Genomic DNA, 25,285 nt, shown 5'->3' with positions numbered 1-25,285 from the left:
AATGCGCTAAATGTTATCTATCAAACAATGTTGAATGTGATCTAGTTTGTCTCTGAATAAAGAGCGAAACTGATCTTCTTGCTGTGTAAACTGTTGTAGTTCTTGTGTTCTAAATCTTAATGTTTTAGTAGCAAACGAGGTGCGTACTTTCCTTGGTCGATCCATAACCTAAACAAAAATTGTTAGTGGAGTAAACGAGATAAAGTATCAGTTAAAGAATTGTTAATTCCTTTTATATGTTCCCAGTGAATACGTAAACCTTTATTAATAATAGTATCTGTGAATTTTAGCCATCTCTTAGTACTTAATCCTTTAGTTTGTTGACTATACTTGACTATAGCTTCGCAGTCAGTTCGAATGGTGATTTCTTGCTTATTACAAATGAATAATCGGAAGACTTCTAGACAATAAATAACTGCTAATATTTCAAAATCTAACGAGGTAAGATGTCCTTTTTCTTGAAATTTTCCAGAGGCATATCTGCATAAGGTTTCTGTAGTTTTAGGGTCATACTTGGATGTTTTTCTAAATAAAATTCCTCCCCATCCTGTTTCACATCCATCTGTTTCGATGACTAAGTAGTCAGCATCAAGTGGGAGTGTTAACATGGGAATTGTTTTTACTAATTCTTTAATCTGTTTTACAAGTGCTATATCTTGTTGATTAAAGTGTTTTTGTCCTATTAAGGAGGTTTTGTTGTATAAGGGGCTGCTGATTTTTCCTATATTTTTTAAATAAGGTCTAGCATAATTTAGGAGTCCTAAAAAGGCTCTTAGAGTTTTAGTGTCTTCCATCTTATCTGGAAAAGCAAGGATTTTAGCAGAGATATGAGGTTGAAGGACTATTTGTCCCTGTCCTATCTCTGCTCCTAAGAAATCAATATGAGTAGTAGCTATTGTCATTTTATTTCGAGAAATAATCAGACCATGTTTCTCAAATAAGTTAAATATAATATGAAGATGAGCATAATGTTCTTGTTTAGTCTTAGAGAAAATTAAAATATCATCTATATACACACAAGTGAAGAGAGAAAAATCTCGAAAAATGTCATCCATTTTCCTTTGGAATATTTGAGGAGCGACCTTGAGGCCAAAAGGCATAACAAGCCACTCAAAATGTCCTTCGGGATAGGAAAATGCTATCCATTCAATGGACTCAGGATGCATTTTAACTTGCCAAAATCCTGATTTCATGTCAAATTTTGAGTACCATTTTGAGTTTTGGATTTTATTTAAGAGTTGGTCTTTGTCGGGGATTTTATAATCGTCTTCTTAACAATTATCATTTAGTCTCTTGTAATTAAATATCATTCTAGATTGGCCACGTTTTTGTTCTGATCCTTTATTAACTATAAAAGCTGGACTTCGGTGCCTAGATGTAGACCTTTGAATGACTCCTAAAGTTAAGAGTTGGTTAATATGCATTTTGCATTCTTCAATTTCCCAATTTATATATTTTAAGTCTTGGGCCTTAATTGTAAGGTCTGGATTAATGATTGATAGTTTGCAGTATACTTCATCTTTATCCCAATATTTAGTAGGATTTTCTCCAATTATTTCTAATTTTTCTAATCTAGAAATGAGAGAGTCTAAATCAGGTTTATGTGTGTTTATTAATTGAAGTAACTGTTGTGGGAGTATAAGATCATGTGGGATCCAAGTGTCATCAGTTATAGGGCTTGACCAGCCAAGTGAGGCTAGTTTTCCGAGTCTTGGTAGTCAGAAAAAGCTAGGGCACAGGTCTGGTTATCCGGTTGTGTCTTCTTACTGGGTTGTTTACAGGCATTTTTAGGAGAACATTGACAAGATGTGTTGTCCGAAGGTAGGAGTTCTATGTGAGATTTTGTAGTTAAGGGATGGACAATAGACGGATAGTCTGATACTATTGGGGATATTATGGGTGCGGAAAAGAAAAGAGCATAATCCTTAGTTAGAAGACAAGCTCTATCTGATGCTACCAGAAAATTTAAACCTAGGATTAAATGAATATTAGGATGTAATAGTGGTTTAATCCATAGCTTAGGAAGTGAGAGTGGTGTGCCGTATTTACCACAGTTGTCATAAAACCTTAGATGAGTGTTAGTAACAAATTGCGTGCAAGCTAACCGTTGGCCATCAAATTGTGTACTTAGTAATGGTTGTGATGCTGTTTTTATAAAAGTTTTTGGTAAGACAGAAAGAAGTGTATTTTCATCTATGGTGGAGTTGGTAGCTCCACTATCTAAAAAGGCATGTAGCGTGAATTCATGGTCATGGATATTTACCAGACATTTGACTCTAATGTCTAGAGTTTTTCCTGTATTACATATACTAGAGGCTTTTATAAAGACTAGATCTTGATCTATTACATCTGCTGGTGTAAGTTGTAAACCTTTACCTTTATCAAGGGTAGCCTGAGAAGAAGAATGTGTAGGAAGGTTTTCTTTTATTTGTTTATCTAGGATCTCAATTTCTGTTTCTAATTTATTAATACGTGTTTCTAATACAAAAACTCTTGTTTCTAATAAAAAATTTCTAGTGCCTCCTTTAGAGAGCTGGCTTATGGGTATCGTAATAGAGAACAGTTGTTGAAGACAAAGATTACAGGCTTGTTTTTTACATATTTTGCAGGTTCCTCTTTTATCTAAAGATGGATAATAACTACAAAAGAAATAAGGAATGTTATCAGTTCTTGTTTTGAGTATCCACTCATGTAGGCAGTTAAGTTCTTCTGTAGTCTTATTGTTAAGTTGTTTAAACATTAGATTTGTATCTGGAAATGGAGAGTCTTCCCATAATTCATCTAGATTGTCTAATGTATCATAGGGTATGTAATTTTCAGGATATAGGCTATACTGCTGATGTGAGGGTTGCAAGAAAGAGTTTACAAGACTGTAATCAGAAGAAGGAACAACTTCTTCTATGTCATCTACAGAAACAATAGAGTAGATGGAGGATATATCATAAACGTCTGATTGTACTTCTATTAAATCTAGATTTGTACAGGTAACTAGTTTTGCTTCTCAGGTATATAAATTCTTTTTATTTAGGCAGGCAGAGGATAAATGACCTGGTTCATTACAGGCAAAACATGTGATAGTATTGGCATATGTCTTCTTTGGTTTAAACTTCCGTACATGTTTTTCTTTATTTAAGTAAGGTTTCTTTTCTCTACTTTTTCTAAGATAATAAGTCTTTTTAGGTTTTATTGCCTTTGGCCTTGTTACCAATTTTCTGGGTGTTCTTGATGAATGATTTAGTCTTGGTCTAGGTTGGGTGAGGCCATATTGTTGAGGGGTATATATCTGGCTACAAAATCCATATTGTTGATTTTTTAATTACTTTTGTATATGGATATAGGTACATTTTTCTTTAAGTATGGAAATAATGTGTTGAATTCTTACTCCAATGTTATCGTATTGTGGTGCTACATTCATGTTTGTCCAGGCTTTATGTATTTCCTTTCCTAAGTCTCTTGGAAGTTTGCTAAAAAGTCTTTCCCCTAGTTCCGGGTTACAATAGTTTCCCGAGACTGCTATTAATGCTAGAAAGTCATTACAAAAAGGTTTAATCCAATTCCAACTAAAGAGTTGTAATTGTTCTAAGTCTCTCATAGCTTCTCTTTGTCTTATATCTAATCCAGTATTAGCATCTCTGGCAGTAAACAACCTATGAATTGTATAGCAAAAATTGAGTATGTTATTTCCTTGTGATGCCATCCTGGCTACTTCCTCAGGATATGTAGTTTTATAGGCTTCCCGTGCTGCTCTGGCAACATCACCTAGGTAATTTTCTCCTACTCTTATCATGGCTTCTCCTGTTTCTATGTCTAGTTCATGTCTATCTTGATAATCTCTTTTAACAGAGACTATCCATTGTTCTAGATAGGTATCATAAAGTTGAGGATCATCGCATTCTCCAATATTTAACAAGACCGAATTCTTGCCAAAGTAAGTAATTTCAGGTGGTCTTCTTTTTTCCTATTGTTCTTAATAAAGGATTATTATTAGTATATGGGGTAATCTTTGTTCTTGGGGGATGTCCTTCCCCATAATCCATAGTTCTCATAGAGCTTTCAGGGTATCTTACTTGTAACGGTTGTGGTATGAAGTTACTAGTGCTACTAGATTCGGCTGGATTCATTAGATTTACTGTTGAGAAGTAATCTTGTTTTTTAACAATTATGTTATGCTCTTCGTCGAAATATAACATCCAGTTAGGCTCTAATTTATCGTGTAAAAGGTCAAAAGTTTCTAATTCTTTTAAATCTTCTTTAGTGAAATAGATGGCTATTTCAAATGGAATGTAAACATATTCATTTAGATCGTCATAAAATAAATAATTACTTTCCGCATTATTGCTTATAGGAGTGTCCAGTATGCTATATTCAATGTTCATTAAATTCATATTAGTTTGAGTTTCTTCATTATCTTCTTCTTGTGATGTTGAAGGTTTATAATTATGAAATCTTACTATAGAGCTTCCATGTCCATCTTTATAAATAATGGATTCTGTTGGTTGTAGGTTTGTGGTTTATTGTTTAATTCTAAATTAAGAGTCCAATCCAATCCTACATGTAATGTTGATGAGAAGTCCTTAGGTTTGAGGAAATAAATGTCTTTTGTCGTAAGGGTTTCAATAACATTAGTAATTTGAACTTTAAAACTATTGTTAATATTTGTCATGGTTTTTCCTAGAAAGATTATGTCTATTTGAATATTATGTCTTTGAAAGTCTCCATACCTTTTGGCTTATACTGAAATTTTAATATGTTCTATAAAGTCCGGGATTGTCATATTGAAGTTTGGACAGAAATAGGTAATTCCTAAATTGCTATTCATATCTACTTCAATGAGTCCAATAATTGCCTTATCATTGTCAGAAAATCTTGAGTCATAAAGGACAAAAAATACTTTAGCTCCTATACTTTTTATAGTAAGTCCTCTTAGTCCAAACACTATTAGTCCTAGATGTATGTAGTGATGTTTTCTTTGTAAAAGTGTTCTTGTCGATTCTTCTGTCATGAGTGTAAATCTTTCTTCACCTCTATCTGGTAGATGAAGTAGTTGTGTTCTGTGATGTCTATAAAGTGATGTAGAGAAGGATAATAGTCCTTGATTATATATTCTTTTTGGGTTTAAGGTATTTAATTGTTCGTTAGAAAAAGTGTCTAAATTATGTTCTATGTCTATAAGTTTTTCTAATTGATAAGTAGCAATATTTGTTGAGGACCTCCTGGGTATTATGGATAAGTTTTTATTTGGTTGTCTTAAAGTTTGTGGTAATCCAGAAAAACTTTCAGTTTGTTTCTTTGTTCGTAGATCCATTTGAAATGATATCTTGAGTCTTATAAGTAAGAAATTTATAAGTAGTAGGTTGTTGTCGGGTAACTATTTTTCCTAAAGACAATTTACTAAGGTCTTTGTTAATACTTTCAAGAGTTTCTTTTAGATTACTTGTGTGAGTATCTTTATAGATATGATTTTCGAGAGTAAGTAGTTGATATATTCTTATGAAAATAGAGTTATGCTAATTATCTAATATTATATTATTATTTTTATTATATTTGATGATTTAACAAAAAGATTACACTTAATTTATTAAAAATCTTAAATATCCAAAGGGCACGTGGCACTTCAAAATTTATTAAAAAATACTTATATTTTTCAAATTGAAATATGTTCATATTTTTTTTCTTATTTTTTTTTTGAGTCATATAGAAATATTTTAACTAGAATTTATCTAACCAATTAAAATCATAATTAGTCAAAAATGCTTAGGATCCACAATCATAGAATCTCTCCATGGTAATGAAATCCTCTGGACCATCTTTCCTAGTCCGCTCCTGGACCAGAAAAGGTAGATTGGTGGAGGCAATGATCCTCACATATTAAACAGGTGGGGGTCGTTGTCTCCCACCAATACAAATGTTTGACCAGGGGATGATCCAACATTTGCGGATCAGAGGATCCCTTCCTCTTTCCATGAGTTTTTTTGTTGTCACATTTGTGTCACGTCAAAAATAAAAAAACCTCATGCATCTTTCCACTATAAAAAAAAACCTCTCAAAAATTCCTTCATAAGCCCCACATTTTTCATTATATATATTTCTCTCACATTTCTATTCTATATTATATATAATTAAATTTTAATAAAATTTAAATTTATAAATTATTAATCAGAAATAAAATTTAAATTCACATATTATTAATCACAATTTTTTATATTTTAATATACTATTTTTAAATTAGAAATAAAAATATTTAATAACAAATTTAGAAAAAAAATAATGAAGAAGCAGCCGCTTTGAAGGAGCTCCCTCCCCTATGGGAGAGAGTTCCTTCGGGCGAAGCCACGTCACAGTGAGAGCTCCATGGATGCTCAAACTTTATAGATCTTAGAGCATCCATAGTGGTGGGCACCCTTAAAGAGCTCTCTCAATGCCACGTCACGTAAAAAGTAGAAACCCCTATATATCTCTCCATTACTAAAAAAATCCTCTAAACAACTTCATAGGTCCCACATTTTTCATATATATATTCTTTTATCTCTCCTTTATATTTTACCTTATATATAATTAATTTTTTATAAAATTTAAATCCATAAATGGCTAACCCGAGGAATAACATTAATAATTAAACAAATGCATAAATATTCATACATCAAATAAAAAGACATAAATTATAATAATATATAAAAAATAAACTTAAACACATCTACTCCAGGCCATGTCTTTGTTTAATTTTTTCAATAATTTTCTCATATATCCGAAGTTGTCCTGATGTCATCTCACTAGTATCCTTCATAAGAATTTCATAATCCTTATGAAATATCTCAACTTTTCGCAAAGTCATTTTTCCATTTGATATTCGTTAATATCTTGCCATTCTTTGTTGAGGATTTGTTCTACTGCGTCGCACTCTCTGACTTTATATTTGCCCTTCCTCTTCGTTGCCTTTTGCCCTATCAAACGAATGCAATCTTCATAGTCATCCATATCAACACTTGTATCTAGATTTGGATTTAATGCTGAAATATTCCCCCCTAATTCGGATGTCCTTGCCTTTTGTTAGAGGAATGAACAACTGATTGTGGAGCATATTTCTCATACTCTTTGAGAACCCTCCACACATGTATATACTTGAAATCATTATTTTTATTGTTGGCTTTCCATATATTTAATGCGTTCTCCAACACATTCTCGTCACTTCTGCTTCGACGATGAGTATACAAATTATTATAGGTAGCAGAAAATTCATTTACTATCGGCGCAAATTTATAGTAATGTGATTTTAGCACCTGATAGCTTCTTTTTAGAGTTCCAATGAGTCGATACTTGTTGTAATAATCAGTTATACGTTTCCAAAAAGCTTGATCTTCTGGTCATTACCAATGACTGCGTCGGTGCTGATAGTTGCCCATGACTTTATAAGGACCATGTTTTCATCAAAAGATCAAAATCTTCATTTTGAATCATCTTTCTCTGGTTCAACTTCACACTCTTCTTGTGATGAGTGTGGTGGCCACTGAGATGTTGGAACAGATGATGGCGTTAGAAGTTCTTTGTCGCTGATAGATGGGTCGATAGTAGTCCTTCTTGCTTCATTCGAAGACATGACTGGTGGTTGAGAAGGTGAAAATACGAAAGGTATAGTAGGCATCCCAAATTGGTTGCTCATGGCTGACCAATTCTGGGTGTGAATACATACCAACTGGAGCTGGGGCGACATTACTTTGAAGGTGGAGTGAAAAATTTTGAGAACTTCGGAAATTTAAAAAATTTGGAAGACCACGTGTAACATATGAAATATTTTAAAAATTTAGATGGTACTGCTTGTGAGATAAAAATTGAGGATATTGTGCATCATAGTTTGAAGGAATACGGATATTTTGAGAAGATGTATTTTTTTCCGTATTTAAAGAATTCAAAAGATTTGTAAAAGAAGCATTAACATTTTCGTCTATTTCTATTACAAATAGAGAATGAAATGATGAACGAAACAACAAAAGAAGAGATGAATAAAAAAAAATAAATGAGAGTTTGTCATTTATTTATAGATTTTTTTAATTAAAAAAAATACATGTTGAACAACGATTACAAAAATAGTCGTTATTTAACGTTAAACTTCCATGTTCAATTAATTTCTTCAACCTACGTTGTTTAATGTTTATCTTCCTATGTTAAATAAGTTGATTTGTATGAAAACAAAATACTATTATATTTTATTTATGTTTATTTTTTAAAGTTCTATAGGGGATTTAAAGATATTTCTATACAAAAATATTTAATAAAATAAAATAAAATAAAATCTACTTGATGTGTCTGAATTGAAAAGAATATATAATTAATGTTGGATTGGTGTCTTCAATTGCCAAGAAACATAAAATACACTTGAAAATTGCAAGAATGGATGGCTTGAGGTCAAGCATCCACTAACTATGTAAAAATAGCCCGACCAAAAAGTAATCTATTATTGCGATCTACAGATTTGTTCCAGAGATTAATTGTTGCTCAAACATTGTAGAAGAGAATGATTCAGTCTTGCTTTTTGATGGAAAAGGGAGCCCCTGGAATTTTCTGAAGAACCTTTGTGTCGAGGATGGCATATTGCTTCTTAATTTCAACCATTGCCTTCTCTGCAGCTGTGTCGACATGATCTTCATATTTCTCGTACAGGACCGGTGCGGTATACGCAAATATAACGACTGCACCATTAGAGATCCAACATAATTAGTATTTGAATGAAAGAATTGTGAGATATAGAACAGAAGAAACCGACCGATGTATAGAAGGGTCAAGAAACTGAACCAGTTGCCTACTATCGAAAGGATCCACAAACCCCCAATCACCTACAAAACACATTGTGAAAATTTTGAAGCCAACAGAATCAAGTAACTCCAGACAGAGAGGAAAAAAGTCACATACCTTCAAAAAATTCTTTAAGTCCTTCCCAGAGGCAACATATCGAAAAGTTGCAAATGCTTCATTTATTTCATGCCTTACTGCACAAACTATCCTTAAGAATATGTCCTCAGGTATCGCAATTTCAGGAAATTTTGGTGGAGATCTGAACACCAGGAGTTAGGAAAACTTTGTGAGACAATTCAAACTCTTATTATTCATTCATAGTCTAATCAGATTGCTGTTCCAAGAAAACATGTTTTGGTTTAATTGAAAAATCCTGATTCAACTACAGAAAGGAAGACTGAATCCTACCTATTGATAAAAGATGCAGAATTAGACCAAAGGAAACAAGTAGCCAATGTAAGTATAAGAGAATGACAGATAAAAGTCAATAGATGATATCCAATCCATTCAAAAAGAAGCCATATGACAGTAATTCCTGCAATTATGCTTCCAGATAATTGTTTGTTTCTCCATAGAAATATATCGGCAGCTGAAAGAAGAAGAAAGTCACAATCAGGATATGATTACTGAACTAAAGCAAGTTATGTTGATCACAATGGATTTGATAAATTTTCATTAACCAAAATATGAAACCTACTAGCAAAAGAAGAGAGTAAGAAATTAGTACTAGCTCAACAAAATTCCCAGCCAAGACAAATTGTTAACATAACATCATCTGACAAGGCGACACCTATTATAACACACCTGGTTTAAATAAGTAAATAACTTGAAAATATTTCATCTTTGAAATGCTTCTTTCTGAAGAAAACCTTAGGAAGTCACACCTCAACCTTGAGATGACAAAAGAACAAGAAGCTCCATGTTCAATCAGTGATCATCTGCACACATTCCACAAACTATATATACGTTCACAACTCCCTTTTTAATTAACATTAACCCTCATTCAATTCATCTTCTTTGCATATATTATCATCTTATCTCTAGTCCTCCATTAATCCATAATAACATTGTTAGTTTTACACTGGCAATTGCACAGAGGAATGAATAAGCAGACTCAATTCAAGGGACAACAACAGATACTCATGCAAAATAAATGTTCTAATGGCAATAGAATCATACACTTTCCTCCTCCAAGGAAGGCATGAACTGGTTCCTTCCTCCCAAATAAATGCTTCTTCTTTGAACTATGAGAGGAAGGCTTGTCGTTGTCCGAATCTGAAGATGATGATGAACCCTTGTACTCATGGATCATCTCATTGACCTGATCAAAGTGCTCGCCCATTTCTGACATCATGATTTACAATTCCTCTGCAGAAATGGAAATTGCGTCCGACGTAAAGATTTTCTCAAACTTACACCGACGAAATCCGACCCATCGATCAAAAGACAGAAACTTTTTGCATCAAATCAAAACAAAATAGTCCAGGAGCAAAAGGTGGCGTTTGGGGCAAAAAGGCGAAACACATTTTGTTTTTGATAGAAGAATAGTGAAACTCAATCGATCTAGAAGATTCTAGGATCGGCTAACAGATCTGTGCTACCAAAGTGGCATTTTCCGATGCACTTACAAGTTTATTTCCTTCCGATTCGAAGAAGAAAACAAAAAACGCCAAAGAAATCGCAACAGAATCGAAATCGACAACAGAGTTCGATCGAAGAATACCTAAATGTGAAGAAATAGGATTTCAGATCTTGGGCGACGGATTCTCCTCACCCTTGCTCGGTTTCCTCTCTCTTCTGTCGCCCGCCCGCTTCCTTCTCGCTTAAACTGAAACTGGAACCATCAACCAGAGTTAAAAACGGGGACCAAACAGGATCGGAATTCGGAATTGGTAAATTTGATGAACCCGCCCCTAACTTTGAAAAAATGTCAAGAAACGCCCTCTAATTTTAAAATACTCACACAACAATTTCAAACTAAAATAAAGGTTTTAAAGAATAAAATATTTTTATTCGAACATTAGACAAATAGCTAACTTGATTAGTCACACATTATCTAGTCAACTATTTAGTCTATATGCGTGAAGATACAATGTTAAAACGATATAATCCTGATATCGATGTTAATGAATCCTCAATTTTCTTCAAGTAGAAAGGTGGTTGACACCAAAGGTCTTCGGGAGTTTAAGCCTTTCAACTGTCAACTCCAACTGAAACTGATATGGCATATAAGTAAGGAACCCGAAGAAAACTGATATGGCATATAAGTAAGGAACCCGAAGAAATATGACAGTTAGAAATTAAAGGGATATGATAATTAAAAGTTAAGGGGACGTGACAGTCAGAAGTTAAGGGGATGTGACAGTTAAAAGTCAAGGGGACGTGACAGTCAGAAGTCAAGGGGACTTGACAGTCAGAAGTCAAGGGGGCGTGACAGTCAATAGTCAAGAGGATTTGATAGTCAAAAATCAAGAGGATGTGACAGTCAATAGTCAAGAGGACGTGACTGTCAAAAGTCAAGGAAAGAGGGTGGGTGGTTAGACTGCCCTGCCTCACCTACTACATAACTCCTGATCGGTCACTGGCAGGTCAGGCATTCAGATCTGAGACATAAGACCAAGTAGTTCTGGGCCTGTCTCCGATCAATCAGTTCTTACCAACTCGGGTTTTACATGGTTCAGCTCATCTTCCTCATTAAATGCCCAAGCCCAGTAGCTCAGTAGTCTCCCGAGCGGTCTGTAACTGAACCTGAGTAGGTACAGACAACGCTAGATGACAATAGTGTCAGAGAATCGTAACCGTCTGTCAAAGAATAACTATCACCAGCCAAGGAATATTCTATTGGTCGGTCATTCTCTGAGAATAGAACCTTCTTTCAACCAATGAGAGGGCACCACGTATCCTCCATCACTCGGCAAACTCTGACACCTGACATTCTCTAACATCGATCAGGTTCCAGAGGTATGCATTGCCATATTAAAGGGGAGGTTCTCTCCCTTGGGTAGGTACGCACACATTCGTACTCGTCTTCTACAGTTTTTTTTTCCTTCGTACACTATTCTTCTGGGAAAAAGGTACTTGACTTGAGCATCGGAGGGTTTGCGCCGGGGACTTTTTCTCTAGTTTCTGGTCTCTAACGTTTCGTGTGCTTGTCTGAGTGTGCGCAGAGTCTAAGTACCACCGGTCTCGTCACCACTGCCCTTGAACTCCACGTGGGGGTCTCCCTTTCCGGTGCATATATGCTAGGTGTGTCTAAGTCGCCTCTCCGTCAACACTGACGCCCTTTCAGCCGACATTTGTTTGATTCAGATTTCGGACAGGATCAATTTAGTGTCGTCTATGGTAACTTCCTTTACGTATTCTGGAGTATAACAATAGAGGATGCCGGAAACATCAACGTCACCATGATAGCAGGAGAGTACAAACTTTCCAAGGAGACCAAGAGACGAGCGGCTTCCAAAAACACACCACTGCCTCACATCCACACAAGATGCCTGTAGTTTCAAAGGACCAGACCCATGTCTCTGACAGGGGGGTTAAGAAAAAATAGCCCAAGGATTTTCCTCAAGCCTTCTATCGCAAACCTTGCCCAGACTATTATAACAAGGGCCCAGACTATTATAATATGAAAGAGCAAACTCAGGCCTGAACGACCGAGAGTTTCCTGTCTAGAGATTCGAAGAAGGGGAAACTCATAGTCCTCCGGGAGGAGCCAAGGGAGATGCCTAAGGAGCAAATGCCCTTCTCTATAAGGGTACTCGAGGAGAAACTACCGAAAGGGTACAAGCCGCCAACTATCAGAGAATACGACGGTATCAAGGACCCAGAAGACCATCTCCGAAAATTTTAGAACGCTGCATTGCTGCACCAATATAGCGACGCTATCAAGTGTTGAGTGTTCTTAAACACTCTGTCTGGCTTGGCACAAAAGTGGTTTGATGGATTGCCGAATGGATCTATCACCTACTTTCAAGACTTCATGAACGTTTTCCTGCATCATTTCGCCAATAGCAGAAAGTATCAGAAGATAGACCACTGTCTCTTCGCCCTCAAACAAGGGTCTGTGGAACCCTTGATAAGCTATATCAAATGCTTCAACTAGGTAGCCCAGGATGTCTCGTCCGCTACCTCAGAGATCTTGATGAGTGTCTTCTCCCACGGTCTGGTGGAGGGGGAGTTTTTCCGGGCACTCATTTGGGAGCCAGTAAAGAATTTTGATGAGATGTTGGAGAAGTCAGCTAGCTACATCAATATAGAAGAAGTCAGGCTGCCCGGAGGAAAGCAGACAAGATGCCTGTTTCTGCCAACACTCTTGCCAACAAGTTGGAGAGAAGGCTGCCTAAACTTCCAGCTTGACCCTTTCCCCGCTCCAAGGATGCCCGACTAGGATTTCCACCTGGTCAGGAATCCAGGGCGGCACAATGAGTCGAAGCTATCCAAGCCCTCAGACCTGGTCAGTGGGGGCCCCGCTACTGCACCTACTATAGGCCCCACACTCATTCCACGGGAGATTGCGTCCAGTTCGCCCGTGACTCCTGGTGTGCAGGTGAACTGGGCCTGCCTTCGCCTGAGATCATGCCCAAGCTTCAGAAGTTGCTAGCCAACTCGCCTGCTGCCATAGGGCAATCAGTTAAATCCCTGCCCGACAATGCAAGTCAGGGAACCAGCAGCCAGGTCGACCAGTGGAATCCCTAGAAGAATAAAATAGGAGAAATATCGCCATCCGAGAAATTAGCATGATATACGGGGGGCCCATTGATAGAGACTCCACTAGAGCTTGAAAGTCCCATGAGAGTCGCTTGGAGATACATGCGATGGGATGCAGCCGGGAACAAGCTACAGAGCCCGTAATCAGCTTTAGGCCATAAGATCTGGAGAGAGTGGAGCTCCTTTATGATGATACCCTCATAATCAAAGTCGTTATCGTCAATAGTCGCATGGCTAGGGTTTTCGTTGATATTGGAAGCTCTGTCAACATGCTGTTCAAGAATGTATTCGAGGGTATGCAGATCGACACTAGTGAGCTCCAACCCATAGCCACTTCCTTGTACAAGTTCACTGGCAATAAGGTAAGACCAATGGGTCAAATTAAGCGAGCCATATCTTTGGATAGCGAACCATTGGTGAGGACGCGGAGGTGCACTTTCATCGTAGTGGATTCTCCATCCTCTTGCAACATCATCCTGGGAAGACCCGCACTACATGAGTTCCAAGCGATAGTCTCCACCTTCCATTAGAAGATTAAATTCCCTGTGGGAGATCAGGTTGGAGAAGTCAAAGGCGAGCAACTGGTCTCTCGCGGGTGTTATATCGACGTGGTGAAGGTTGAGGCTCACAAGGCTCAAAGAACCCAGGACGGAGGAATCCATGTCATCCAAGAGGAGCCTCTTCCTATAGCCAAAGAACTCATCCCTTTGGAGAAGGTCTAGCTTTATCTTGAGCGTCTGGAGGGCATCACCTGCATATCAAGCGACATGCCGATCAAAATTAAGACGGATTTGGTCGAATGTTTGACGCACAATAGGGGCTTCTTCGCTTGGTCCCCCAAGGAGCTACCGGGATGCAAGCCCGAGGTAGTTGAGCACAAGTTGTACCTCCTATTGGTGCAGGAAGCATCCGACGATTGAACCTAAGTTTTGATAATGGAAAATGGTTCAAAGTTATTTGTTATCTAATGCCTTTGAATGAGCTTACAAGAAAGTCCTAAGTGTACTTAGGAAAAAGTCCTAGCTGCAATTAGACAGGTGGAAAACCCTAAGGGGAGATAACCCTAGGTCGTAGGGGGTGGTAATCCTAGGCGGGAAGTCTTGGCGGGTCGAGGGCTTCGAGCAAAAGTCTTAGAGTCGAGGACTCTAGGTGGAAAGTCCTAGTGTCGAGAACCAGGTGAAAGACTGGGCGGGTCGTGGAGTGGGCGTCCAGCGGAAAGTCCTAGAGCCTCGGGCGTTGAGTAAAAGTCCAATTGGTCTGGAGGATTAACTGGCAATAGGTAAACTCTCCTGAGTGGAGTAGGTGAGGATGCGTTCCCTAGTGAGGGAACAGTAGGCGTCGGTTCGACCTAGGGTTTTCGGTTGGGAATCCGAAGTTAGAACTGGACAGTCCGATGACTGTCAAATTCTTTATCTTTTATGTCTACATTATCCTAATTTTGTTTTGCAGGGTATATTGGACTAACATATTTTGTAGGAAGTGAATTGGACGTGTTTACCTCGGGTAACCTGGAGAAGCAATCTCATAGCAAGGCGCGAGGGCGCCCTTATGGACCTTGAGAGCACCCTGGACACTGGCGTGAGGGCACACTCATGGAGCTTGAGGGTGCCCTGGACCTGGTGCGAGGGTGCCCTCATGGAGGTTGAGGGCACCCTCAGGCGGATAGGCTATGACCGGGTCGGAGCTCATCCACATTGCAGATTCGGCGTGGATGAGGACACCCTCCATGTTGTTGAGGGCACCCTCCACGAGATTTATAAGCAGGTCTCGAGCAGCAGCTTAGTACAACAACGAAATTGCAATCCATCTTCTCCGTGCTGCTCAAAAGACGATCCAGAAAAGCTATAGCAAGACCCCGACGACCAAGAGCTTCAAACTTATTGTCTTTTGTTGTCGGTATAAGATTTTACTACTGCTTTGCTATTGTACTTAAATTGTAAACAATTTTTCATGCTTATAGTGATTGCCCAAAGTAAAAGTTCAACGAGCGTGGGCCTTGGAGTAGGAGTCACCCCAGGCTCCGAACCAAGTAAAAAATCCTTAGTGCTTGTATTTGCATTGTTTACTTTTCCACTGCGTTTACTCAAAAGTTTTCCGAAATGAAAGTGAAAGCCACGAGTGCTATTTATCCCCCTCTAGCGCTTTCGATCTAACAATTCGTATCAGAGCGGGGTCGCTTCGAATTGGTAAAACCACCATTCAAGCAATCTTTTTCTTTCTTTCGTGGTAATTTTATGATTTTTTAGAGTCGATCGGAATCGATATAATTGCTGCCTTCTGATCCATTTTTTTCGCAATCAAAATTTTTGCTTGAAGCTGGTGCAACACCACTCGATTTCGTGTTTTAATTTCTTAATCTCGCACTACTAATCCAAGACTAAGTCTTGGAACAAGCTTTTTGTTTTTTTTGTGTGTGTGCGAGATTTCCTTTGCTATAATGGCCCATCAGGAAGGCTACAACACAGTCCGCCCTCCGCTCTTCACCTTGTTAGAGTGTATACTAAAAGCCTAACTTTTGTATAAATATTTATTTAGAAATAAGAATCACATTGGTCAAATGTCTATATTTATAAGCTAAGTGTAGTTGTTCAATTAATTTATATTGTAGATAACATGGTGTGTGGTGTCACACACAGAAGATCATGTTTTCAATTCCTTATAAATTATAAACAGTAGCTCACGACTAAAATGGAAAGAAACAAACCATTGGAATAGTCGTAGTGTAGTTTGATATTAATTTATCTTAACTATAAAATTATACTAGTACACTCTGAGTGTATTGAGCATGACCATTTAAGTAAGTTCTTTTTGTCCTGACTACATAAAAGAACAAGACCTTTGTTATTATGGAAGTGTGTGCTCTTAATCCTGATATAATAACAATCACATATATCTAGTATTTATTTCTTTGACTTATCAAAGGGTGCGATTTAGTTCAATAAATCAATAGGTCCGATAAGTTGGGAAATGATATTATTTATAGTGTGTGTTGTTGATTATAGAAGGAAACTATATCCTAGTAATCTAGGTTGATGATGTCCCCAAGAGGAGCTCATAAGTATTGTCATGTAAACCCTGCAGGTGGACTTAGTCCGACATGACGATAAGGTTGAGTGGTACTACTTTTGGAGTTGGATATTAATTAAGTGAGTTGTCAGTAACTTATTTAATTAGTGGGCATTCTATATCTTAAATACAGGGAGACTAATACACTTATAATAAAGAAGGAGCCCAAAATGTAATTTGAGATTGGTGCGGTAGTTCAATAATAATTCTTTAGTGTATGAATTATTATTGATGAAATTAAGTTGAGTGTTCAGGGCGAACACGAGAAACTTAATTTCATCAGGAGACCAAAACCAATTCCTCCTCTCGGCCCCTATCGTAGCCTCTTATATATAGATAATTATATCCACCAAATACCCACTTCTTACCCACCCTTAGGTGGTCGGCCAAGCAAGCTTGGGTCGGCCAAGCCAAAGGGTTGAGCCATTGAGGTGTGGCCGGCCCTAGCTTGAGTCCAAGTTTAGGTGCCCCGACCACATATAAAATAAAAGAGATTTTATTTTTTAAATTTTTTCTTATGTGGATATCATGGTTTTAAAAGATAGTTTAAAATTTAAATCTTTCCTTTTATAGCTTTCTACAAAAGATTAAGTGAAAGGTTTGATATCTTTCCTTATTTGTAGTTAAAAGGAGGATTTTAATTTTTGATAAAACTTTCCTTTTTGTAACCATCCTCATGATTTAAAAGAGAGTTTTAAAATTAAATCTTTCCTTTTATAGTTTCTACAAAATATTAAGAAAAGATTTGATATCTTTCCTTATTTATAGATTGAGAGGAAGATTTTAATTTTAAAGATAACTTTCCTTTTTAGAAATCATCCACATGTTTTAATAGAGAGATTTTAATTTATAAAATTTTCTTTTATAACCAACCATGAAGGGAAAATTAATAGAGAAACTTTTATTTTAAAAATTTTCGGAAACAAATTAGGAAGTTTTAATTTTGTGTTTAAAACTTTTCTTGCTTAGATGATAGAGAGGTGGCCGGCCACATTGAGTTTGAAAGAGATTTTTTTTATTAAACTTTCCTTTCATTGACTAAGAGAATAAGGAAGTTTTTTTTATAAAACTTTCCTTATTTGCCAAGACCAAGGAATATAAAAGAGATGGTAGAGGTGCCTCACCTCATAACTTATGTTCTAGTTTTTCTCTCTTCTATTTCTTTGGTTGGTGGCCAACCCTTCTCAGCTTCTTCCTCTCCTCCTTTTCTTCTTCATTGGTGGTCGGCTGCATCAACTCTCAAGGAGCTTGTTGGTGGTCGGATTTTGCTTGGAGAAGGAGAGAAAGGAGGTTTTGTTTCTAGCATCCCTTGGAGCTTGGTGGTGTGGCCGAACCTCATCTATTCTTGGAATTCTTATGGTGGCTGAAACTCACAAGAAGAAGAAGGAAGCTTGGTGGTTCTCATCTCGATAGATCGTTGCCCACACAACGTCCGAGATAAGAAGAGGAATACGATAGAAGATCAAGAGGTTGTTGCGTACAAAGAAAGGTATAGCTAGTAATTGGTTTCCGTATCATACTAGTTTTCTTTGTATGATTTTTGAAATACCAAACACAAGAGGCATATGATTCTAGGTTTCGAATTTGTGATTCAAGTTTGTGTTTTTTTTTGTTTTTTGAATTTGTGATTCGATTGTTCCTTTTGGTTAAACCTAGGATTATATAAGGAAATTAAATATTAAATTTCTTTAAAAGGTTTTGTCTAGGCGGTAGTGGATGATCCCATACCCAAGAAGGCCTAGTGCCTCGCCATGCTGTCCTGGAAGCCAATTTTAGAAATTAATATTTAATTGAATTTGTAACATGGGTGGATTTGGATAAATAATGTTAAGCATCGTTTGCGATCCAAGTCTAAACCATTAAGAACAGATAAGTTAAATTTGGAATCAATAATATTAAGTACCGTTTGCGATTCCTAATTTAATTTCTAAAGAACACAATAGGTTGTTAGTAAAGATTCAGGATTTGTACAAAATTTTTATACAGGGGAACCGGTATGATATTTCGCATAGCAACCAACACACTTGTGAGGAATTTGGCTACTGGAAGGGCCGAATGGAGTCATACCTCTAAACTCAGTTCGAGATGTGGATGATCATCAAGACTGGGATCACACTTCCACTCGACGGCTCGGGAAAATCGGTAACATGCGAGAACTGGGACGCAAGCATAATCAATAAGGTTGAGGCCAACGCTAAGCAACCTGCACCCTCCAATGTGGACTAACAAAGGAGGAGCTGAACCGAGTCCGTCCATTCTCAAGCGCGAAAGAGCTATGGGAAAAACTGATCGAGCTGCACGAGGGCACGTCTGACACAAAGATAAGTAAGCACGATCTACTCTTTAATAAATTATATAATATCAAAATGCAAGAAGGAGAGACAGCAACCCAGCTTCACGCGCGAATTCAAGACCTACCGAATGGACTCCACACGATTAGACAGAAAGTGGAGAACCGTGACGTCATAAGGTATGCACTTAATGCCTTTCCAAGGAACACCTTATGGGCATCCATGGTTGATGCTTACAAAGTGTTCAAGGATCTCTCTCAAATTAAGTTAGACGAACTTTTTTCTAAATTTGAATTGCATGAACAAACTAATGCACGTCCGGTCGAGAAAGGTGTTGCATTGTTTACAGGTACAAGCAAGACAAAGGAGGCAAGAAAGAAGCATCAAATCAAACCCGAGTCCGAAGAAGAACCAGACTCAGATAATGACAACGATGAGATAGAAGCCGAACTCGTCAACCTAGTACGCAAGCTCTACATAAAGAAGAAGGGATTCATAAAGAAGGATATCAAGAAGGTGGTTGAGTCCAAAAAGGTACAAACAAGTCCAAAGGTAAAGTTTGAACTAACCTGCTACGAGTGCAATCAAAAGAGACACGTCAAGGCTAATTGTCCAAACCTAAAAGAAGCAAAGAAGCAGAGGAATAAGAAAGTACTACAAGCCACATGGGATGAGTCCTCATCAGAAGATTCCGATGAAGAGCTCGAACAGACGAGCTTTCTTGCACTGACAGCCCGGGAACAATTCGATGAAACGGAGACCGAGAGCGAATCGAAAGCTGAATTCGAACGAAGCCATCGATCCGTATCCATTTCTGAAGGGCCGAAACCCGCTGTAAGTGTTGGGATCGATATGCCCGCTAGAGGAGGGGGTGAATAGCATCTCGTCGTACGCTTGTGCTTGCTTCGTCTTGATATGCAGCGGAAAATACAATACAAACACAAACACCGCTAACTCTAGGGATTTACTTGGTATCCACCTCAAAAAGAGGTGACTAGTCTAAGGATCCACACACTCACGCACCCTCCACTATGAAATCACTTCTTTACGGTAACTACCGAAGGTGGAGAAGCCTTACAAGCTCATAATACAACACAAATACAAAGAGAAGCAGATACAAGGAAAATTTTACAAGATTTGTGCACCAAACCCTAACCCTAGCTTCTTCTTGTTGTTGTAACTCGCCTCTTGACTTGGACGTGCCTCCAAGAGCCTTCAAGAACTGGCATTGCAAGCTTGGAGAAGATCGTTGTGAATGTTGCAGAAGAGTCGTAGGAAAGAACGCAAAGTTCTGGCAGGAAGAAGAACGCAAAGTTCTAGCGAAGAAAACACTTCGCCGAAGCTTTATACAGTGCTCCCAATCGATCCAAATTAGTCCCAATCGATTGCTATGTCACATCTGCACAATTACAACCGTCCATTGCTCGTTTCCTGCTCAATGGTCACTTCCCAATCGATCGGTCGATCGATTGGGACCATCTAAATCGATCGGCCGATCGATTCAAACCCATTCTGTGCTCTCGCGTCTGCGCGAGAGCTTCTCCTCCCCAATCGATCGACCGATTGATTGGTAGATCCCAATCGATCACCCGATCGATTGGGAAAGCTTCTGTGCTTGCGAATAATTCTCCCAATCGATCGACTGATCGATTGGAGTCATCCCACACTCGCAGCACACTCCAATCGATCGACCGATCGATTGGACACTGGTTCACTCGATCGACCGATCGATTGGACACTGGTTCAATTGATCGACCGATCCATTGGACACTGGTTCAATTGATTGACAGATCAATTGGACACTGGTTCAATTGATCGACCGATCAATTGAACACCCTGAACTTGCCTCAAACTCAAGTTTAAGGCCCCAAACCCAACTCCCGGTCAACGATGACCTGTTGGGTATCCATGTCTAGCATTTGGTCAACACCCGATCGACCTCAAACTAGCCTTCTAGCCTCCTCCATCAGCCTTACGTCTCTCGGATATCTCCCATCTTTCACACCTTACCTTCAGGAGCTTCCTTCGGCCTCATCCTAGTTGTCGAATTATACAACACACTCGATCAATCTCGAACTAGCCTTCTAGCCTCCTCCATCAGTCTTGCGTCCCTCGGATATCTCCCATCCTTCACGCCTTGCCTTCAGGAGCTTCCTTCGGCCTCATCCTAGTTATCGAGTTCTCCTTGCCAAGTCACACTAGGACTTACCTTTCCAAGACCATATGCTTGGACTTTCAACCTTTGCCAAGATCATACTTGGACTTTCCCAATTGCCTGACTTCTCACCAGGACTTTCTCCCTTTGCCAAGATCACACTTGGACTTTTCAATTGCCTGATCTCACTTATCAGGACTTTCACCACCAAGTCTAGTCAACACTAACCTACTTGAATTTTTACTCTTTCCAATCTTCCTGTTGGACTTACCTTTGCCTAATCTCTAATTAGGACTTTCCCAATCAAGTCTCCTGTCAACCTTGACCTACTTGACTTCTCTCTTGCCTAACCTCCAGTTAGGACTTTCCCAAATGCCTAAACTCTAGTTAGGACTTTCCCATTGCCTAAACTCCAGTTAGGACTTCACCACTGCTTAACCTCCAGTTAGGACTTCACCACTGCTTAACCTCCAGTTAGGACTTCCAGACACCTAACCTCCAGTTAGGACTTACCTAGTCAAGTCTCTTGTCATCCCTGACCTACTTGACTTGTCTTTTTCTCAACCTGGTCAACTCTTTGACCATCTCCACAACCGGATGATTGCCCTAGCAATCTCCATATATTGTGAAACATCAAAACTCAAATCTCGACTCAAGCTTCACTCAACTCAAGCTTATTCAAACTGGTCAAACTTGACGTAGGAAAATTGCCCCAACAATCTCCCCCTTTTTGATGTTTGACAATCCTTCTTAGTTAATACCTCTAAGTTAGGCTAAATCCCATAGCCTTAACTTCTTCTTTATCACAATGCTAAATCCCATAGCCTTAACCTTTCCATGACAAAGTATGAATGAAGGCCTAACTTAACATTCAATTCTCCCCCTTTGTCACACATCAAAAATAGAAAACAACTCTTCCCCATAAAAGTTAACCTCACAATGAAGATCGCATACCCTTCATTGTATCCAAAGCTCCCCCTTGAGCTCTACTTGACTCCACAATGCTCATCCAAGAGTATTTTGTTGGAGTGTATACTAAAAGCCTAGCTTTTGTAAATATTTATTTTTGAAAAAAAAGAATCACATTGGTCAATATCTGTATTTATTTGTTAAATGTAATTGTTCAATTAATTTATAAAGTAGATAACATGGAGTATGGTGTCACACTCAGGAGATCATGTTGTCGGTTCTCTATAAATTATAAACAGTTGCTCACGACTAAGATGAAAAGGAACAAACCATCAGAATAGTCGTAGTGTAATTAAGTATTAGTTTATCTTGACTAATAAATTACACTGATACACTTTAAGTGTATTGAGTAGGACCATTTAGGTAAGTTCTTTTTGTACTGACCTAGTAAAAGAACTAGACCTTAGTTATTATGGAAGTGTGGACTCTTAATCCTAATATAATAACAAGTACATATATTTAATATTTATTTCTTTGATTTATCAAAGGGTAAGGTTTAGCTCGATAAATCAATATGCCCGATAAGTTGGGAAATGATATTACTTATAGTGTGTGTTATTGATTATAGAAGGAATATGTGTCCTGGTTATCTAGGTTGAGAATGCCCCCAAGAGGAGCTCATAAGGATTGTCATGTTAAACCTTGCAGGTGGACTTAGTCCGACATGACAATGAAGTTGAGTGTACTACTCTTGGAGCTAGATATTAATTAAGTGAGTTGTCAGTAACTTACTTAATTAGTGGACATTCGTAATCTTAAACACAGGGAGACTAACACACTCATGATAAGAAGGAGCTCATAATGTAATTTGGGATTGGTGTGGTAGTGCGATAATAACTCTCTAGTGGAATGAGTTATTATCGATGAATTTGAGTTATGTGTTCGGGGCGAACACGGGATACTCAAGCTTATCGGAAGGCCAAAACCAATTTCTCCTCTAGGTCCCTGTCGTAGCCTCATTATCGCCTCAAGTTCATCCAAATGTAAGACTCTTCTTGGTGTCCAAGAAGTGGGCCGGTCCAATGCTTGGTGACCAAGCAAGGGCCGACCACATCCTCTTTATAGGGGCCGACCCTATTGCTTGGTGACCAAGCATGTAGGGGCCGACCAAGATTAATTCAAATAAGAGGGGTGTTTTGAATTTTTAAAATCTTCTCTTTGTAGAAAACTATAAGTTTTAAAAGAGAGTTTTTAATTTTTAAAACTTTCCTTATTTGAATTTGACCACATATTTTAATAGAGAGTTTTAAAAGTTTTAAAACTTTCCTTTTTTAACCATCCTCATGGTTTAAGAAAAAAAGGGAGATAAGTTTTAAAATTAAAATTTTCTATCATCATGTTAAAAAAAGAAATTTTGTAAGAGAAGTTTTAAATTTTAAAACATGATTTTAATTTTTAGAACTTTCCTTTTTTAACTCTACTTTAGGAAAGAGAGTTTGTAAAATTTTATAAGAATTTTTCTTGTAAAATTTTATAAAAAATATATTTCCTTTTTCCCCTTGATGAGGTGGTCGACCACCTTGCTTGGTGCCCAAGCAAGTGGCCGGCCATATTAAAAATAATAAAATCATCACAAAATAAAAATTGGTGATTGATTCAATCAAGAGGAAAGAAAAGGAAAAATAAAAAGGAAAAAGGAAAAATAAAAAGGGAAAAGGAAAAACTCTTGGATGATTTTATTTTTTGTAAAAAGTTTTTCCTTATTTGCCTTGGGAAATTAATATAAAAGAAGGGGTGAGGGGGTTTCATGAGACACAACTCTTATTCTTTTGCTTGGAGGATCTCTTGGTGGCTGACCCTCTCTCTTCTCCCTTTCCCTTTGCTCTCTTCTCCTTGGTGGTGGTGGTGGCCGGATTTTAGAGGAAGAGGAAGGAAGCTTTTGGGTGGTGTTCATCTTGGAGGATCGTCGCCCACACGACGTCCAACGTGAGGCGAGGAATACGGTAGAAGATCTCGAGGTCATTAGCTTAAAAAGAGAAGGTATAACTAGTAATTTTCTTCCGCATCATACTAGTTATTTTCTTTGTAAGAATTCTAAATACAAGAGGCAATTAGATCTAGTTTTTCGAATAAGTTTTTCGAGTTTGTGTTTCTTGTTTTTTGAATTTGTGATTCGATTGTTCTTTTTGGTTAACCTAGAGTTATTTAAGGAAATTAAATATTAGCTTTCCTTAAAAAGCTTTGACTAGGCGGTGGTGGTTGCTCCCATATCCAAGAAGGTCATGTGCCTCACCATGCAGTCCTGGAAGCCAATTTTGGAAATTAATATTTAATGGAATTAATAACATAGGTGGATTTGAATCAATAGTGTTAAGTTCCGTTTGCGATTCAAATCTAAACCATTAAGAATAGATAAGTTAAATTTGGAATCAATGATGTTAAGTTTCGTTTGCGATTCCTAATTTAACTTCTAAAGAACACAATAGGTTATTTAAGGAAAGGTTCGACACTTGTACAAAAAAATTTTGTACAGTGGAACCGATACATTTTCCTAGGATTAACCAACAATTGGTATCAAAGCTAGGGTTTGCTTCTGTGTGTTTAGAATTCAAATAGGTTATGCACATGTCATACATAATTTAGGTAGGATAATAGTAGAATGTGCTAATTCTTTGGTTGCAGACTCCAACTATTATGGTTTATTGATGTTGTGTGTGATTGGACCCTTGGACATGTCAAGGGCATTATTTGTGTGCATAATTGTATGTAACAAATACAGCAGGAGCTGTATTATTTTTAGAATTTTATTTTTTTTTCGATCTAGAATACATGTACATTCCCTCGTGGAATATAAGATCGATATATGTAAAATTCTATTTTTGTCGCGGATCGGATTCTTGCGAGGCATGGTACTTTTGGAGCACTAGAGGCACAGCAGAATAAAAAGCAAGATGGATGCGACGACTCGACCCGATGACGGTGGCTAAAGATGGCAGCAGCTAGGGTTGGTGCACATGGAGGACAGTAACAGAAAAAGGCCATAATAGTTGGAAAATAATTTTCATATTTATTGCTTTTATTTACTGTGATGTGTGTGCATGCATGTGATGTATGCTAGGATAGTTTAAAATTCCTCACTTTAAATAATTAAGCGGGAGAGGGATTTATTTTAATAAATTCCACGGTCTCCGTTACTGGTTTGTAAGTGATGCAAACAAACTTGCGCGTTGGCTCTGAGTGCATTCCTCCATATCGGATGAGTTTGTTTGCGGATCACTAGATCAAACTTCCATTTTGGATGACTATAGGAAATTAATTAAGAGCGTGTGATCTTCCCCATCGGAAGGAGCACAATCTTATTAATGGACTT

General features: G+C 37.8%; 1 protein-coding gene across 1 annotated transcript; it reads right to left on the bottom strand.

The window, feature by feature from the left end:
• Positions 1-8,354: 8,354 nt before the first annotated feature.
• LOC122011627 (reticulon-like protein B1) lies at positions 8,355-10,640 on the bottom strand. The gene is made up of 6 exons (XM_042568006.1): positions 10,511-10,640; positions 9,967-10,155; positions 9,196-9,376; positions 8,905-9,046; positions 8,759-8,828; positions 8,355-8,684 (listed from the first exon to the last, which is right to left on the bottom strand). The coding sequence occupies exons 2-6, from the start codon at positions 10,139-10,141 to the stop codon at positions 8,515-8,517; spliced, it is 738 nt and encodes a 245-aa protein (XP_042423940.1). The 5' UTR covers positions 10,142-10,155; positions 10,511-10,640; the 3' UTR covers positions 8,355-8,514.
• Between the last annotated feature and the right edge of the window lie 14,645 nt (positions 10,641-25,285).

Source organism: Zingiber officinale, chromosome 8A, assembly GCF_018446385.1.
Source record: "Zingiber officinale cultivar Zhangliang chromosome 8A, Zo_v1.1, whole genome shotgun sequence".
Lineage (NCBI taxonomy): Eukaryota > Viridiplantae > Streptophyta > Magnoliopsida > Zingiberales > Zingiberaceae > Zingiber > Zingiber officinale.
This window is presented reverse-complemented; position numbering and strand designations above follow the sequence as displayed.

Bases quoted from the DNA above. Each gene is read 5' to 3' on its own strand.
- LOC122011627 (XM_042568006.1), bottom strand. From the start codon at position 10,141: ATGATGTCAGAAATGGGCGAGCACTTTGATCAGGTCAATGAGATGATC. The intron at 9,377-9,966 runs GTATGATTCTAT...TTCTTCTTTCAG, and splicing joins CTTCCTTGGAGGAGGAAAGT to CTGCCGATATATTTCTATGG. The intron at 8,685-8,758 runs GTCGGTTTCTTC...CTAATGGTGCAG, and splicing joins CTTGACCCTTCTATACATCG to TCGTTATATTTGCGTATACC.